The sequence below is a fragment of the Chiloscyllium plagiosum genome, chromosome 8 (assembly GCF_004010195.1).
Source record: "Chiloscyllium plagiosum isolate BGI_BamShark_2017 chromosome 8, ASM401019v2, whole genome shotgun sequence".
Taxonomy (NCBI): Eukaryota; Metazoa; Chordata; class Chondrichthyes; order Orectolobiformes; family Hemiscylliidae; genus Chiloscyllium; species Chiloscyllium plagiosum.
In genome coordinates, this window is record NC_057717.1 from 99839027 (window position 1) to 99839300 (window position 274).

The window sequence follows — 274 nt, forward strand, 5'->3', positions numbered from 1 at the left end:
AGGGGTCAGAGTGACGCCGCAAGATGGCGGAGCCGGCGCTGCTCGAGGAGCTGCTGCGGAGGCTGCAGGAGGCGGGCGGAGGGGGAGCTGACAGCGGGGAGCTGGCCGCCCGCCTCGGAATCGACCACCAGCTCGTGGTGGGCGCCGTCAAAAGCCTGCAGACGCTGGGCGATGTAAGACAGATGTGTCCTCTTTTACCCCCCCCCCCCAGAACTGTGATGTGATGGTAGAGGAGGAGTGGTGTGTGGTATGTTGAGAGTGGTGGGGGGATGGA

The 274-nt window shown here is 65.3% G+C and overlaps 1 protein-coding gene across 1 annotated transcript in view; it reads left to right on the plus strand.

The window, feature by feature from the left end:
- The window catches only part of farsa (phenylalanyl-tRNA synthetase subunit alpha), a 28024-nt gene continuing 27750 nt past the window's right edge, over nt 1-274 (plus strand). The window contains exon 1 of the mRNA XM_043694886.1: nt 1-173. Within this exon, the coding sequence (XP_043550821.1) occupies nt 24-173 (150 nt within the window). The 5' untranslated portion in view covers nt 1-23. The remainder of the gene's footprint in view (nt 174-274) is intronic.